The sequence below is a fragment of the Dromiciops gliroides genome, chromosome 6 (assembly GCF_019393635.1).
Source record: "Dromiciops gliroides isolate mDroGli1 chromosome 6, mDroGli1.pri, whole genome shotgun sequence".
In the NCBI taxonomy this organism is placed as follows: Eukaryota; Metazoa; Chordata; class Mammalia; order Microbiotheria; family Microbiotheriidae; genus Dromiciops; species Dromiciops gliroides.
The window spans coordinates 156,025,967-156,039,453 of record NC_057866.1 but is presented as its reverse complement, the minus strand read 5'-3'; the positions used below and the strand labels follow the sequence as shown (position 1 = coordinate 156,039,453).

The 13,487-nt window shown below is 37.3% G+C and overlaps 1 protein-coding gene across 3 annotated transcripts in view; it reads left to right on the top strand.

Moving 5' to 3' along the window:
- Nucleotides 1-13,487, top strand: part of INPP4B (inositol polyphosphate-4-phosphatase type II B) — a 965,936-nt gene that overhangs the window by 856,254 nt on the left and 96,195 nt on the right. For all 3 annotated transcript variants that reach the window (XM_043973131.1, XM_043973128.1, XM_043973129.1), the window contains 2 exons: nt 727-867; nt 10,789-10,886. In XM_043973131.1, coding sequence (XP_043829066.1) covers nt 727-867; nt 10,789-10,886 — 239 coding nt within the window. The remainder of the gene's footprint in view (nt 1-726; nt 868-10,788; nt 10,887-13,487) is intronic.

Genomic DNA, 13,487 nt, shown 5'->3' with positions numbered 1-13,487 from the left:
TCTTATGTTCAAGCCTACAAGTGAGAGAAACTAAGGGAAAAAGGAGCTGATATGACAACAGGACACCGTTTTTGTCTTAGGATGTGATTTTTGTTGTAATAAAACTTCAGCATTACCTCAGACTCCTTCGCCATACTTTACCTTAAGCACAAGTTAACTCCCTACAATTTCATAGCTAATGATGATGAGACTTCCCTACTCCACAAATCTTGAAAACACAATACAAAATCTTTGGCTTGGTCCAATTCTCAGCAGAGTGCCTAGCACATAGTAGGTGCTTACCAATATGTATATGCTTGTTGACTTAGTTTAGTTTTCACTCTGCTAACAAAGCTATCATTATTGGTTCTTGCTATCTGTGACCATGGAAAGTTCAGCTCACCTCATTGGGCCTCAGTTTCCTTTTTGGTAGAATGAAGGGGTGAGACTGGAGATGACTTCTAAGTTCAGGTCCATCCATAAGTCAGGGATACTATGATCCATTGATCATTCAGCAAATTTTGTTTTCATGTTTTTCCCTGAATAGTTTGCCCATCAGACTGAGTAAAAGTTATAGGAACCACCAGCCCCCTCATCCAATAAGCCAATAAGAAAGAACTACTCATTCCACTCATTTTAAAATTATACCCTAAAGGGATGCTTTGCCTTTTAATCATAGAATTATAGCAATATTCAGGATGTGAAGCTCTCTTCCCTTCCTTTATTTGTTTGTTTGTTTTGTTCCAGTGAACATTATGTAATAGAGGTCAAGCTTCCAGCCAGGATGTTTGAGTTGCTGCCACTAGAGATTAAAGAAGGGAAGCTGTTACATGTGTATCCAGTCCTCTTTAATGTTGGAATCAATGAACAGCAAACTTTGGCAGAAAGGTAAGCTTGCAGTGGAATTCACACTACCATTTTTCTGTGATGTGCTATGAAGTCCCAGATGTTTATACATATGGGACTTGGTCGGAATCAGGCTCAACATTTTCCCTACTATCAATCCTAATTTCTTAAGCAAGGGGGAAAACATCACATTTAAGGAAGCCAGTTCTAAACTCAACCAAAATGTGATAAACCATAGGAAATAGGCATAGCAATATTGAAATGCACTTGAATGAACAACCTGTTTTTAAAGCAAAGTAAAAATCTACTTCAGTAGCATCAGTATGAATTAACTGATAAGAAAATAACATGTCAGTGATAGGTACTCTCAACTAGTTGACCATTTTCACTGAACTATTCCAAGTCAAATGTTTTATTTTACTGTAATCAAACAAATATTATAGTCACTACTCTACAAGTAGTAGTAGTAGGGTTCCACCAGTCCCAGACGACCATGGATCAGCACCTTGAAGAGCCACAAGCCGCGGTGTGGCTGTGCAGTCCGATACGGGAGCCGCAGCTCCTGGCACAATGAGGACATCAGAAAACTGAGCTCTCTGTTGCCTGTCGGTTCCTGTGTCTCATTTGTTTTTCTTCCTCCCGAGCTTGTTGAAGGCCCATCTCAGCTGTGCACAAGCTGATCCTGGGTACTGAACTCCATCGGGCGCGGTCCTTGGCCATTTCCTTCCAGCTGCTGATGTCTATTCCCAGAGCCCTCAAGCCTCCCTTGCATACATCTCTGTAGCAAAGCTGGGGGTGTCCAGCAAGTCTTTGGCCTGAGGCTAACTTGCCATAGAATAGGTCTTTAGGAATGTGTCCATCTTGCATGCAGTGCACATGACTGAGCCAGCGTAGCCGTCTTTGTTTCAGTAGCATGTAGATGCTCTACTCTACAAAGTCAATAATTAATAGATAATTAATAATTAGATCATTATTAAATTATTAAATAAAACTCAATTAAGTATTAACTCAATAGTCAATCATTAATAACTATTTATTAAGTGCCTACTATGTTCCAGACACTGTACTAAGTATTTGAGATGGAAAAATAAAAAAGAAAGATGGTTCCTGCTCTCAAAGAGCTTATAATCTAATTGGGGAAGACAACACATAAAAGGAAGCTGAAAGGGGTTGGGAGGTGGAGGTGGAAAGGAAGGTACTGGACTCGGGGTTATGGCGGATAAGTCAGATATCCTAGAGGAGTACAGGCAGCCACATCAGAAATGAGATGTTCTGAGCTAAACTCCCTCCTTAAATGGAACTTTGGAAGTTTATGGCTCCACCCTTCAATCAGAGTGGTAGCAGGAAGTGACGAGGTAAAAGTACCAATTCCACTTTTCCAGCCTGGGAAAGGTTGGCAGCAGTAAGGAATTGTCAATCACTGAAGCTCCAGCAAAAGATAAATGGTCTGACCTTATTTATGCCTTAGAGTTGTGCCTTATAGCTTACTGAAGAAAATGAGCACCCATGTGACCCTGGGCAAGTCACTTAACCACTGTTTGCTTAAGTTTCCTCATTTGCAAATAAATTAGTGATAATAATAGCATCTACCTCCCAGGGTTGTTGTGAAGATCAAGTGAGATAATGACTGTAAAGCATTTAACATAATGCCTGGCAAATATTAAGCATTCCATAAATGTTAGCTATTGATATTAGCGTTATTCTTATTATTAACTGCATCACGCGAGTCAGATGGTAGTATACCTTTTGGAAGAGCTTAAAACCCTCTGGCCCTGCACTTTCTTGGCTATTCCCTGATATAAGAAAATAGCTACTTTTTGTGACCTTTCAATCCTAATGTTCCTATACTGTCAGCCTTGGACTTGTAGCTTATCTGTTGTCCCACCTGCTTTTTGCATGGTGATAACTGATATCATCCTTGCTTCTAGACCTTCAGTACCTGGTTTTGTTACTTTCCTACCCTTAGCCCCAATTTCAGGGCTACTATTGCCTTTGATTCCCACTCTATTGAAAGCCATGCTCAACAGTGTATTTTAGAATCTTCATTGGTGGTGCTCATAGCCCACAAATCGATACCTTTGTTTGTCTTCACTGTTGTTACAAGACAAAAACTAGCCTTTAAATGTGTTTCATATAGAATAAATATAACTATGAGCTTCTGCTTGTATTTTTAAATAAGGAAACCATTAAGTTCCTAACAGAAAACCAAAATAAATAGTAAGATTGGCCAATAATAACTATATTTAGATGTATGATTTGAGGTTGCCTGTCTTAAATCTAATTAGTTCTCTGATGTGTTCAAAATAAAATCTGGACTTATTATCAATGCACCCTTTCCCATATATGCTGATTAAGATCTATCACATAGCACTTAGTATTATTACTGAATTAATTTTTCAGAAGTAGAATAGAGAGTACAAGTCAGACTTTTACTTGTTACTAGCCATTGATTAATGTACTCTAACCTTCTGTAGTCAAGATACCCTTCATATCCTTCATTATAGGCAGTTTTTAGTTTAAATGACTTATAAAGGAAGCAAACAGTTGCTTTATAAATAAAGGTTCCAGTTAAGATCATTCCAATGAGTTAATTGCAATAAGAATAAAGGACAAGTTTTGTGGCACATTCATAGTGTCTTACAATCAGTAAAAAATAAGACTTCAATGGGACCAGCAAAGCCATTATCTGAACTGGATATCCAAGGCATAGAATGAATTTCTTTTCTACTTTTGTCTTCAACACAGGATTCCTGTACACATATAGATAATAGAAAGTAGAACATGGTCAAAACAGAATGAAAATGGATAGAAGGCACCATTTAGAGCAGAAATTCTTAACCTAAGGTTTATAAACTTTTAAAAATGTCTCAATAATTATATTTCAATATAAGTGGTCTCCTTTGTCATCCTGTGTATTTTATTTTATTAATTTAAAGACATTATCCTGAGAAGGGGTCTATAGGCTTCCAGGGGCCCATGACACAGAAATACTTAAAACTCCCTGATTAGGAGAATGCAGGCTTTTACTTGCAATAAACATTTTTTTTTTCCAAATGTCTCCATGATTGTCAAGTCAATTCATATCCACAAGAATTTATTAAATGAGCAAGACACTATTCCTGGCACTGGGAATACAAAGGAAACAACCGATAGTCTTTGTTTTCAAATGAGCTGACATTCTACTGTGATGTTAGCAAGGTTTTGTTTTTTTCTCCTTAAAGCAGAGGTATTAACAGCTTTAGATAATTTTTATGACTTTTGCCTCAAGTTTGACTTTGACAAGACAAACGGCTTTCCTTGGTTGTTTTTCTATGACAATGGTTCTTACATCAATCCAATCAGAATTGTTAATGAGAGGATTTTTTGAGACTGGTAGAAGGATTGATACTTTGCTCTGCACATAGGTGTGAATTGCTACATTATCAGAAGTAGAAAGAGACCTAAGTCATTATCAGAGTATGAAATCTAAAGTAAAATCTAAATGGAACTCCAGACAGAACAATTGTGGCATAAAAGGAGATCCTGGAGCCAGAATCAAGTTCTACAGACCAGTGGGATTTGTTGGGGCCAAATTTAATATGACAGATTCATTGGATTCAGCAGACAGAAGCAAAAGTCAGATTGAAAATAAAGTGTGAGGAGATTCCAAAGTTTCTGAGAAAATTGAGGTAGAGCAAACTAAGGCATGAAAATTTGTTATGTTTAAAGATGTTCCTAGGAATCAGTAGTTTGTGGAAATTATGGTCTCCAATTCTGCCTCTTCAAAAGGGCCTTGCTTGTAACATCCAAATACCAAATGTATTCTTTACTGGTTTTTTTTTACTCTCTTTCTGAGTTAGAACATTCTTCCCAGTCAATCTGATTTTTTATACTTCTGACATGTCCAATATTAACTATTGTTTTATAGTTCATTATATTGAGTTTTGGTTCTAGCTTTCGCTTCTCAAGTGTAAAAGTCAATATCTAACCTGCCCAGTTGCACAGTTGTGGAATGATATTATATAATTATGTTATTAGATTATAGGTAATATTTTTGTACCAACTCTGACTGATGATAGAGCCCTGGATTTGGAAATTATATAGAAGGCATGGTTTCAAATACAAACTCCCCTATATATTAATTAGCTTTGCGATATGGGACAAATCATTTCCCCTCTCCCGGACTCAGTTCTTCATCTTTAAAATGATGGAGTTGGAGAACATGTTCTTTAAACTCCCTTCTAGCTATAAATTCAATGATCCTCTACCGCATATCTGTGCCTTCACTTTCTCTCAGGTGTATTTTGCTAGATACAAAGGTGTTGTTGTTTCTTTTGGGGGGGGGTTGGGTTTTTTTGGGTTTTTTTTTGTTTTTTTGTTTTTTGCGGGGCAATGGGGGTTAAGTGACTTGCCCAGGGTCACACAGCTAGTGTCAAGTGTCTGAGGCCGGATTTGAACTCAGGTCCTCCTGAATCCAAGACCAGTGCTTTATCCACTGTGCCACCTAGCTGCCCCCTTAGGTGTTGTTGTTGTTGTTGTTGTTTTTTAAATCACTTTGTGCATTGGACTCAAGTTGAATGGCCATGACTTGGAAAGAAGGAAATATGATGTGGTATAATAGGAAGAGAGGAACAGCTAGGTCGCACAGTTGGACATGACTGAAAGATGACTGAAAACCAAAAATCAACAACAACTAAAAAATCCCCACAGTAAGATAATGGAAATAAATCAAAATAAGTGGATTTTAGTCCATTTAGGTCATTGCCATTGTCCCGACTTTTGCCCTACCATTGGATTTTGATGATTCTGCAAGAGAGAGCGAGGCTGACAACTTTGCACAATTCTGTCTCACTTAAATGCAATTCTTGGGCAAGTCAAGATATCACTCGTGATGTCATTGTTGATCTTCAAAGATGAAGGACCAACAAGAATGACAACAACAATCCTAGTCAAGTGCTAACTGTTCTGTTCCAGTCATTATCTACAAGGTACATATCTAAAATGAAATAAGAATAAGAAAAAAGCAATATCTAACACATAAGGTTTGCAAAGTACTTCATAAATATTATCTTCTTTGAATTTCACCACAACCATGTAAAATAGGTGAAATAAGGAAAGTTACAATGTTCAAAGATGAGAAATTATTTTTCCCAGATCACATAGCTAATATGTATGAGAGTTAGAATTTGAAAGTATGGCTTCTACAAGTCCAGCATCCTACCACCAATCAAAACTGGTGCAATATATTACCAATAACATTGCAACATATAATTAAAAATTAAGAAACTCGGGACAGCTAGGTGGTGCAGTGGATAGAACACTGGCCCTGGAGTCAGGAGTACCTGAGTTCAAATCCAGCCTCAGACACTTAACACACACTTACTAACTGTGTGACCCTGGGCAAGTCACTTAACCCCAATTGCCTCATTAAAAAAAAAAAATGAAGAAACTCAGATGAAAATAGGTTAGGTTACTTGTTCAGAGTTACACAGCTTGTATCTACAAAAATCTTTCTGATTCCAAAGCCAGCATTCTATTCACTAAACTGTCTAGCTGCCTAAATAGCATTATCTTGTCTGGATAGAACATGGATGTATTTGATCCCATCTTTAAAACAGTTACAGATAACAATTTGTGATGAATAAAAGTAGCCATAACTTTATAGTGACAAGACACTTTCAGGATAATTTCATCAACAAAACAAGTCAGAAGAGTGCCTTTACCTCAAATCTAATATAGACATCTTATTCAAATACACAACTCCTGTGGGATTTATTGTAGGGAAAGGGGGCCTTTTGGAATCATAGCCAAAATAAGGCAGATCCATATCAACCCATCTGTGTACTAGAGAGTAGCACCACAAGGAAATGAATGAAAAAGAAAATCATCAAATGGCAAATTTTTGTGACAGGTTTTTGATCAGTAACAATATGAACAATATTACTGTAGGAAGGAAAATCTGACAGTGGAATGGTAAATAGCCAGAGTAGAAGATATACAAGAGGCAAGAAATTGTAGTAAATATTGATATCATTTGGTTACTGACTGAATTCAAAGGGGCAGGCAGTATAAGGAAGAATTAAAGATGGCTCCTAAATGAAGCAGTGTACGAATGTAGATGGAATGACAATATAGTTAGGGGTGTGTGCTTATAGTTGAGTGGCCAATCAAAGACTGTCAATAAATAGATTAATGGCTGTCTGAGGGTATGTCTCTAGTGGAGTAACATGGTGCCCTATTCAATTTGGCATTTTTATCAATGTTTTTGGTAAAAATATAATAATATTCATCAGTTTTTCACTTGATAATATATTGACAGAACTAGAATCCATAAAGGTACCTGCTAGGTAAAATGATGGTCTCATACTAAAAATATGAAATTTAATAGAAACAAATATGATCAACTGTGCTCATATAGAATGTGGAGGACCTGAAAATAACAATTTATTTGAAAATGAAGAGATTCTTAGACTAATGTGAACTGAATATGCATCCATATTGTGATATGGTATCCAGGAAAACCAATGCACTGTCAGGATACAATAATGGAAGTGAAGTAGTCAACTCTGAGATGATCAGAACACCTATAGTGAATAGTATTCAATTCTGAGTATCACTTTTCTTTTTTTTTTCTTTTTTTTTGCAGGGCAGTGAGGGTTAAGTGACTAGCCCAAGGTCACACAGCTAGTAAGTGTCAAGGGTCTGATTCTGGATTTGAACTTAGGTCCTCCTGAATACAGGGCCTGTGCTTTATTCACTGAGCCACCTAGCTGCCCCCACTGAGTATCACTTTTTACATTTATATTTAAATTTATTCATTTAGAATTTTCCCCAAGTTACATCTAAAAACAAATTTCCGCATTGATTTTTTTTTTTTTTGGTGAGGCAATTAAGTGTCTGAGGGGTTAAGTGTCTGAGGCTGGATTTGAACTCAGGTTCTCTGACTCCAGGGCCAGTGCTCTATCCACTGCACCATCTAGCTGCCCCCATCGCATCGATTTTTTAAAAAAACTTTGTGTTCCAAATTCTCTTCCTCCCTCCTTCCCTGTCCCTCCCTAAGAACTCAAGCTATTCAATATAAGGTATACATGTGCAGTCATGCAAAAGATCTCCACATTAGTCAGGTTGTGAAAGAAAACAGACAAAATAACTTTAGTAGGAGGAACTAACAACAACAACAACAACAACAAAATAGCACCCCTTCAATCTGCATTCAGATACCAGCAGTTCTTTCTCTGTAGATGGATTGCTTTTTTTTTTTTTTTTGGTGGGGCAATTGGGGTTAAGTGACTTGCCCAGGGTCACACAGCTAGTAAGTGTTAAGTGTCTGAGGCCGGATTTGAACTCAGGTACTCCTGAATCCAGGGCCGGTGCTTTATCCACTGCCACCTAGCTGCCCTGATGGATTGCTTTTTAAAATTAGTCCTTCTAATAGCATCCTGATCATCATTAGAGCATCACTTTTTAAGTGATAATTTGGCATACAGAGAATGAAAGGTATTGGTACCTTGTTTTTTTTGTTTGTTTTTTTGTTTGTTTGTTTTTTTACAGGGCAATGAGGGTTAAGTGACTCGCCCAGAGTCACACAGCTAGTAAGTGTCAAGTGTCTAAGGCTGGATTTGAACTCAGGTACTCCTGAATCCAGGGCCGGTGCTTTATCCAGTACCTTGTAATATACATTTATTCAAAAAGTATTTTTAAGCATGTTCCAAGAATTGTGCAAGATGCTGGCAGACCCCAAAACAAAAAGCAAAACATCCTCAGGCCTCAAGGAGCTTGTATTCTATTGTGGAAAATCAACATGTACATATAAATAGATGGATAGATGGGTGGGTGGATGGATGGATGTACAGGGAGTGAAGTAGAAGATAGATATATGTATGTGTGTATGTATAAAAACACCTACTGAAGGGTGAATACTAGCTACTAGGGAAGTCAAATGAATCTTGAGATGAAAGTGAAGAAATACTTTCTAAGCATTAGGATAGCCTATGCCAAGGGGGAAAAACAGCACATGGAATGTTCTATAAAGGAAACAGCTAATAAACTGATTTGCCTGGAATGTTCATGAAGAAGAATAATGGGTAATAGTTCAGGAAAGGCAACCTGGAGCCAGACTGAAAAAGGACTTTACAAGCCAAATATAAGAATTTCTCTTTTGTCCTTGAGGCACAATGAAGACACTGAAGATCTTGTAGCAGGGGAGTGACATGGTCAGATTTCTGCATTAACAATAACAATTTGGGGGCAGCTAGGTGGCACAGTGGATAGAGCACTGGTCCTAGATTCAGGAGGACCTGAGTTCAAATGTGGCCTCAGACACTTAACACTTACTAGCTGTGTGACCCTGGGTAAGTCACTTAACCCCAATTGCCTCACCAAAAAAACCAACCAAACAAACAAAAAAACCCCCCAAAACATTAACAATTTGGCATTTGTGTGAAGAATGAATTAGAAAGTGGAGAGACTTAATTTAGGATCAATTAAAAGACTGATGCAATAGTCCAGTTGAGAAGTGAGAAGGACCAGAACCAGAGCAGTTGGTGATTCGGTGAGTGGAAAGATGAGGCAGATGTCAGATATATTGTGAAAGTTAAACCCACAACATTTGGTCATAGCTCCGAGGGGAGGGAAGAATCCAAGATGATTTCTTGAGAAAAGTAAATATAAGGGAATTTGAAAGATTGGGGGATATTTTTTCCCTGAAAAATAGAAGGCTTAAGAAAAGGGATAGGCAAAAACCAAAAAAGACCAATTTGTACAAAAATATTTATAACAGCTCTTTTTGTGGTGGCTAAGAATTGGAAATCAAAGGAATGCCCATCAATTGGGGAATGGCTGAACAAACTGTGGTGTATGATGCTAATGGAATATTATGGTGCTATAAGAAATAACAAACAGGATGACTTCAGAAAGACCTGGAAATACTTGTATGAACTGATGTACAGTGAAAAGAGGAGGGCCGAAAGAGCATTGTGCACAAAGACAGCGATATCGCTTGATGAATAATTGTAAATGATTTGACTTTTCTCAACAAGACATTCTCAAAGGACTACTGATGTCCGCCTCCAAAGAACTAATGTTGATGGAACAGACCAAAGCATGTTATTTTTCACTTTTTTTCATTTTTTCTTTTAATCAAGTTTTCTTATACAAAATGACAAATATGGTAATACTTTGTACAATTGTACATATATAGCTCGTGTCTGATTGCTTGTTGCTTCAGGAAGGGGAGAGAGGAGGGAGAAAAGGAGGGAGAAAAATTGGAACCCTAAACTATATATAAAAATGTTTGTTATATTTTTTAAAAATTTAAAAGAAAAGGGATAGGGAGGGAAACCTATCATTAATGGTTTCCTAATCCTTGGAACCAAAGCACAAAATTATATTCCATATGAGATCAGTGAATCAAAAGGACAAAACCAATGTCTTAGCCCAAGATTAGAAATCAAATTAGGGGAAACAAACTATACACAGAGTCCACATAGGTGTGATGGAATTCTTGTAGTATCCAGAGACCCAAACCAAATGGGCATGGCATGACAAAAGCAGTGTCTAAATATTCTGGGGTGTTCAAACTGGAGTAAATATTTGAGTTGATCTCGAAAGTGCAGGCACTTGGCCAGACACTCCAAGGAATCCAGTTCCAGCATAGGAGAGAAAGGATGAAAACAGTCTTAAGAGACACTGATGTTTGGAAGCAGATAAAAAGGAAATAAGGAAGTTCACACCCAATGTTCTCTTTATTCCCAGGAGGGAAACCAAGTTATTTTCTGATTTTTAAGGAAGGGCAGGAAAAATTCAAAAATTAAAAAAATGGAAAAGTTGAGCTGGCTTGAAGAATCTTTTGTAGGCAGAATCCATAACAACAGAGATTCCCTTCTTAGGAAGCTCTTTTTCCAAGTTTCTATAGGAAGGGCAAGATGGAAACTGCCTTATGATCACAGCTTGTTCTCATTCCCTTCATTCTCCTTCTCTTTTAAGGTTTGGAGATGTCTCTCTGCAAGAAAGCATTAATCAGGAAAACTTTGAACTCCTCAAGGAATATTGCCAGTTGTTTACTGAAAAGATGCCTCCTGACCGTAAGTACGCACTTCTCAAGTATTTGGCCCAAAGGAGCATAGGGTTGGAGGAAGAGAGGGAAGGTGATTCTCTCTATTGGCTTCCTGAGACAGCTACCGATTTACTGAGTGGTATTAGGAAGATCTATTCTTGCAAGGTCTTCCTGAGTATAATATCTTGAATGTTTGCTGTGGCCTTGCTAAACATCAGAAGTGAAAGATAAATCCAAATGAGAGTTTATCAAAGCTTGTTTATATCAAATAATTATCTTAGATATTCAATATATGACCTGTAGTAGGCAGATCATAAATATGTTTTGAGAAAAAATATCGGTAGGAAGAAAATATATTAGATGAAATAATAAGAATAAATGAAGACACCTATAAAATTAAAACCATACTGAATTTCATATCATCTCAAGCACATTATACAATGACAATCATAACAATGTGAGGGAAGTGAGGTACTTGCTTTATGTACAAAAAGTTTAGGAGTCAGTAAGTTAATAAACATTTATTTAGCACCTACTATGTGCTACGTGGGCAGCAAGGTGGTGTAGTGGATAGAGTGCTGGGCCTGGTATCAAGAAGACTCATCTTCCTGAGTTCAAAAATCCTGCCTCACATCCTTACTAGCTGTCTGACCCTGGGCAAGTTACTTAACCCTATTTGCCTCAGTTTTTGCCTGTAAAATGAGCCACAGAAGGAAATGGCAAACCACTCCAGTATTTCTGCCAAGAAAGCCCCAAATGAGTCATGAAGAGTCAGATAAGACTGAAAATGACTAAACAATAACAACAAAAATGTACCAGGCACTGTCTAAAGGCTGGGGATACAAAGAAAGACAAAAGACAGCTCTGCCCTCAGTGAGGGCACTGGCCCTGGATTCAGGAGGACCTGAGTTCAAATCTGGTCTCAGATACTTGACACTTACTAGCTGTGTGACCCTGGGAAAGTCACTTAACCCCAATTGCATCACCAAAAAAAAAAAAGTAAATAAAATGAGAAGTGGGTCTGTTGGCTTACTTTTACAGGCCTTTTTACAGGAGTTACTATCCTCTCTATTCTCTGAGAAACAAGATAGAAGTAGTTTCAGGAAATAGAAGGGTAAAGGGAATGTTTTCTTAGGGTGGAGAAAATAATATATTTGTGAGAAAAGGAGAATGTGACAATAGAGAGATAAATAATTGAAGCCTAAAGAGAAGCAGTAATGAATTAAACAAAGACATAGGATGAGAGTGGAGGTTTGGAAACAAATGGGAGAGGAGTATGAATGGAATTAGGACATAAATATGCGAAGTTAGAATTGTTGAATAGGAAGAATACTTTTGCCTGTAAGATTATAAGGAAGGAGAAAAGAATAGGTAAAGACAGAAAAATTTTGAAATATGGAGGATTTTAGCAAGCTCATATGATTATTTTGATTTCAATAAATTAAGAAGTGGGCCATTTGTAGAGGAAGGGGAGTACCTTTGAGGCTTGGGACTTGCAAATGGAAAAAATCTTTAGGATAAGGGAATTGGAGAAATTCTAAAGAGAGCTGAGATTTGAATACAATTATTTTATTCAGTGAAGTATTTAGCTCAGAATATGGCACATAGTAGACCTTAATAAAGGTTTATTGATTGAAGCAATATTTTTGATGGAAAAAAACAGTGAATTCAAAGTATGAGAATGTGAGTTTTGAATCCTAGCCTCTCCACTTGCTAGTAGAATAAATTCAAGCAAGATATTTAGTCAATCAGTTACCATTTATTAGCACCTACTATGTGAGAGTTGCTGTGCTAAGTTCTGGGGATAAAATAAACGAATTAATGAATGAGAGAGACAATCCCTGTCCTTGATGAGCTTACATTGTGTCTGGAGAGAAAAACTGTAATAAGCATATGCAAAATAAATATGAAGTAATTTTGAAAGGGTTGGGGGCGGGGAGCAGAACTGGACAGATGAGGAAAGGTCTGATGTAGAAAATGTTACTTAAGCATAGTTCCGAAGGAAAGAAGGGATTCCAAGAAATAGAAATGAGGTATAGCAAAAGAAGATGTAGTATCATGAGAGAAACAGAGAGAAAGTCAGTTTACCCATACACTAGGATTCAGGAAAGGGAATAACATATAATAAAATTAGAAAACCAAAAAAAGTGCTTCTATTGGATCCTAGAGGCATTAGAGAGCCATTGGACTTTATTGAGTAGAGGAATGATATAGTCAAGCCTGTACTTTTGGAAAATCAATTTGGCATCTGGATGAAAAATGGACAGGACAGGAAAGAGACTTGAGGCAAGGAGATCAATTAGGAGCCTTATGCAATAGTCCAAACAAGGAGTGATGAAGGCCTGAATTATGGTAGTAAACATATAAGTAACAAGGAAAAGACAGATTCAAGAGATATTGAAGAAGGAGAAATGACAAGATTCAGTAACAATTTTATATAGGAGATGAAAAGAGAGTAAGACATCAAGTATAAGGCTGAGGTTGTGAATCTGGGTGATTGGAAGGGCAATGGTGCCCTTGAGCAAAAAAAAAAAATAGGGAAGTTTGGAAGGTGGGATGGATTTAAAGGACAATATAGCTTAGACTCTCAGTCCCTCAGTTTCCTCACCTGAAAATGAAGGTACTGGTC